The sequence below is a fragment of the Lygodium microphyllum genome, chromosome 28, assembly GCF_053477565.2.
Source record: "Lygodium microphyllum isolate KBCC chromosome 28, Lygodium_microphyllum_v1.1.10, whole genome shotgun sequence".
NCBI lineage: Eukaryota > Viridiplantae > Streptophyta > Polypodiopsida > Schizaeales > Lygodiaceae > Lygodium > Lygodium microphyllum.
This window is the reverse complement of record NC_141162.1, coordinates 29,672,657-29,677,111: the sequence shown is the minus strand read 5'-3', so window position 1 is coordinate 29,677,111 and position 4,455 is coordinate 29,672,657. Positions and strand designations below refer to the sequence as shown.

The 4,455-nt window shown below is 45.3% G+C and overlaps 1 protein-coding gene across 1 annotated transcript; it reads left to right on the top strand.

Moving 5' to 3' along the window:
• The first annotated feature begins 839 nt into the window (after positions 1–839).
• LOC148011298 (7-deoxyloganetin glucosyltransferase-like) lies at positions 840–2,873 on the top strand. Its single transcript, XM_087670801.1, has 2 exons — positions 840–1,535; positions 1,791–2,873. The coding sequence occupies exons 1-2, from the start codon at positions 1,022–1,024 to the stop codon at positions 2,744–2,746; spliced, it is 1,470 nt and encodes a 489-aa protein (XP_087526927.1). The 5' UTR covers positions 840–1,021; the 3' UTR covers positions 2,747–2,873.
• The last annotated feature ends 1,582 nt before the right edge of the window (positions 2,874–4,455 follow it).

The window sequence follows — 4,455 nt, the reverse complement described above, 5'->3', positions numbered from 1 at the left end:
TTTAAAAAAAGAGGAGAGGGAGAGAGAAGGAAAAGAGAGGAGAGAGGGGGGAGAATAAAAGGAGGGAAGAGAGAGACAAAAAACCAGGAGATGAGAAAAAATACACTAAAATAGACGGCAGAGAGAGAGAGAGAGAGAGAGAGAGAGAGAGAGAATGAGAATTAGACATAGGGAATTGGGGAGAGAGAGAGATAGAGAGGGAATTGGGGGGAGAGAGAGAAAGAGATGGTGAATAAAAAAATTAAAAACAAAGAGGAAAAAGAGGAGAGAGAAAGATGAGAAATGGATTATTGAGTGAAATTTTGCTTGCCGTTTGCCTAAGCATTCCGTACGTGAATGTTTAAACGAGCGGGGGTTTTAAGAAGCTATACGGGGAAAGTCTTGAAAAGGTGGAAGCGATCATCCCCCTAATCATTGTTGTAAGTTCGAAACCCCTTCATAGATGGCTCCCAAGTTTTTGAGGAAAAAGGACTCCACGACTCATGAGCTCCCGAGTGTGAACAGCTCCCAGGTTTTTGAGGAAAGGGGACCCCACTGTGAACAGCTCCCGCGTTTTTGAGAAAAGGACTTCACGACTCGGGAATCCAGGAGCAGCTAGAAACAAGAAAGGCAAATAAAAAATTAGAATGTGCTTCTTCAATTGTTGTGCGCTAAAAGGGGAAGGGGCTATCCAGGGCCCCAAACCGCTCAGCATACGGCATGGGCAGCAGGCGGCAGGCCCATGGTTTTAATCCTAGCACGTGTGGTCCAGGGGTGAGGGCTGCACCATCTTGTAGGTGCTAACCTTGCCCGGCCTTGGTCCATGTCACATGATACACGTGCTCGGCAACAAGGATCTTGCAACCTCGCTTTGTCTTATCATCCAGTCGCGACTTCCAATCCACCATTCGGTAACGTTTCCAGTCACATCGAACACTCAGACCTTCACTGCTCCCGCCGATTTTATCTACGTCCGTTGCTGCTGCTGCAGCCTGCCTGATCCCGCTTGAAGATATTCTGGAGATTCACCACACTCGCCATCATGCCGGCGACGACTGATCACCATGGCGACGATCGCCTACACGCCCTTGTGCTGCCTTTCCCAATACAGGGCCACATCAGCCCCCTCCTGCAGCTGTCGGAGCACCTGGCAAGCTCCCATGGCTTCCTCATCACTTTCGTGAATACAGAGTATAACCACAATCAGTTAATGAGATCATCAGCACTAGCTGACCAATGCAAGAACATCAAGATGGTGGGAATCTCGGACGGCCTGCCTGTTGACGCGGAGCGGACGCCATCGGATATGGGCGAGCTAATGCAGTCCATGCCGGTGCTCATGAGGCCGCTCCTCCAGCAATTCATCCTGGAATCGAACGCGGAAAACCCCAAAGTCAGCTGCATCATTGCCGACATCTTCATGCCATGGGTGCACTCCGTCGCCAAGGCCGCCAACGTGCCGGTTGTCCTCGGATTCCACGCGTCGACCGTCTCCCAGTTCTCTCTCATCTACCATATCCCTCTCCTCCTCTCGAGCGGCCAGATACATGCCGACGGTAAGCAAGGTTAATCTGTCGTAACTACAGGCAAACGCTATCGATCGAGATTGTAGATCATCTCGCGTTGCTAGTGTGTTGATTAGCTCGTTGTAACCATAATGTACAGGAAGTCTGCAGTTAAATTAAGTGGATCAAATGGAAATTCTAGATTGTCTCGAGGTCGTTGAGGATCTTTATCCCTGTCATTATCTTCTTTGTTAGTTGCCCCCCCCCCCCCCCCTAGCTGACGCAAGCCCTTTCGTGTGATTTCAGGCTCTGCCGCAAAGGATATTCTGGAACGACTCAGTGGGATTCCTGGGAAGCTCGATATGCTGGTCGCAAACATCCCCTGGTGTAGTAGCACAGCACACCCCAAGCAGAACGAGGCCCTGTTCAAGTTCCTCACCGTCGTGCAACAACACTTGGACCACTACGATGCCATTCTTTTCAACTCTTGCTTTGATCTCGAGAGCAGAACTCTACTTGCCCTCTCAGAGGAGACTGACACCAAGATGCTGCCAGTGGGTCCTCTGCTGCTGCATACCCACAGAGATGACAACGGTCACACTGAGCCTTCTAGGAATGGTCTATCGACCCGTGATAAGCAATGCTTGGGTTGGCTGGATGGTAATCCAGAAGGCTCTGTGCTCTACATTTCTTTTGGAACTACGGCTTGGCTGAGCACGCAGGAGTTGCATGAGCTTGCACTCGGCTTAGAGGCCAGCCGAGTCCCATTCCTGTGGGTCTTACGCTCTGATCTTGTGATGGGGGAGTCTACATGTCTCCCCGAAGGCTTCTTAGAGAGGACTAAGGACTACGCCTACTTTACATCTTGGGCACCTCAGACACTCGTGCTCTCGCATCCCTCTATCGGAGCTTTTCTGGCTCATGGTGGGTGGAATTCAACCTTGGAGGCCATCTGTATGGGGGTGCCCATGCTTACATGGCCATATGGTTTTGATCAGAAAGGTAATTGCCAGCAAGTAATAGAGTATTGGAAGGTAGGCTTGCCTCTCAGAAGTGAAGGCAAGGTAGTAGAAAGCCAAGAAGTGGAGAAGCTTGTGACCTGTATTATGAAGAGTGAGGAAGGGAAGCAGATAAAAGCAAGGATGACCACACTAAAGACCAAAGCAAGGCTTGCCCTTGCAGATGGTTCAGGGTCCTCATTCAAGAATGTACGCACTGTCATCCAATATGTTGCGGAGAAAGCAAATACGGGTAGCATCTAGAGCTCAACGTTACTCAATGATCACTCTCTTTTGGCCATCAAGTATGGATCACAGCCTTGATCAAACATTCAAAAGTACCTTACTGTAACACTTTTAACACGTATTCGAAGTGATGTTTTACTACTAATTGTCTCCCAACTTGCAAGCCGCGCACTATGTTTTCTTGTTCGTGTAAATGATTTCAAAGATCTCGGATAGAGCTTCGTTCATTATTTTTCTCAGCTCGAGAGGTACATACTCCTTTACCCATAGCAGAATGCCAGAAACGCAGACTACCCTTGTATCTATCCAGATTGCTACTCTTGACATTTGAAGTTCTTAAGCAAGCAATATCTATCCCTCGATGCAACTACATTGCGGTATGGTCCGTAAACCAAGCCAAGTATGGGCAAAAGAATCGTAATATATATCAAACCAATGTGAACATAATATATCGAGCCAACGACGTGGATAAAGCGCAACTTACTTGATCTAGAGTACTTCATGGCTTCAATTCGAAGTGTTAGAACATCTCCAAGATAGCATTATAAGTATTAAGTTGTGTCCGCAATGGTTAAGAGTAAGCTTACGACCATGTAGGTGTCGGTGGGAATTTTTCACAAGGCACATCATAGATGTTTTGGATCATCTTGTTTTGGGGCTATAAGGTAATAGTCTTTAAAATAGCTAACATCATGAAATTTTATTGTGTCTCTAACATAGTTTGTTGTGGTTAAGAGTAAGCTTACAACCATGTAGGTGTCGTGGAGAGTTTTTCACAAGGCACATCATAGAAGTTTTGGATCATCTTGTTTTGTGGCTACAAGGTAGTCGTCTTTAAAATAGCTAACATCATGAAATTTTAGCAAGTTTTTAAAATAGCTTCATTTGCTTAGAGTAAAAGCTATGTAGGTGTTATAGAGCAATTTTCACAAAGCATATCATACAAGTTTTGGGTTTGCTTGTTTTTTGGCTACAAGATACTAGTTTGATCACCTTGCAACCATTTAGGTTCCATGCAGCACATGCTGCAAGGTTTTTGAACTTGATACAATAGTTATGATTGCAATTACAATGGTTTCAAGTTGTGTATCTTGGCTCGAGAGCAAGTATATCATCATAGCCTTGGGTTCAATGGCATGAAAAGTTAACAACTTGTGTAGTTAGTTGGTTTGGACTTGAGGTCGATGTGAACAGCTCTCATGAACTCCCTAGGTACACTAAGAAGGATATGGGAAGTTGATCATAGGGTTTTAGGGGTTGGTGGTGGATATCTTATATGGCACAATGGTGGTGGCAATGTGAATGCATGTGGTATTGTAGGAAGTAGCATTTATGGATTGTAAACATAAGTTTTTTAAATTATGAAAATCATAAGTTGTATTAGTAAGAGTAAGAGTAAAAGAGGAGTATTACAAAATGTGGATGTAAGTAGGAATCCACCTGAATAGATTAAGGAGACTATCTTCTAGTTGGTTACTAAGTAGACCACCTTCTATTTACATTTACTTTTCTTTTCATTTTTTGGTTTGAGATTCCATTACATCAAGGGCGTTGGCAGTAGGTTTTTCATACATTGCAATAAACCATGCTTCTCTACGCTCCATTCTCTTTCTCATTTCTTCATGAATGAGGAACTTCATCTCGATGCCCAATCCTTTGTATGGGTCTTCCTTTTCTTATTCTGGGCTGAGGGATGCTTGTTGCAGTCTTAGCTAGTTGTTTCCTTT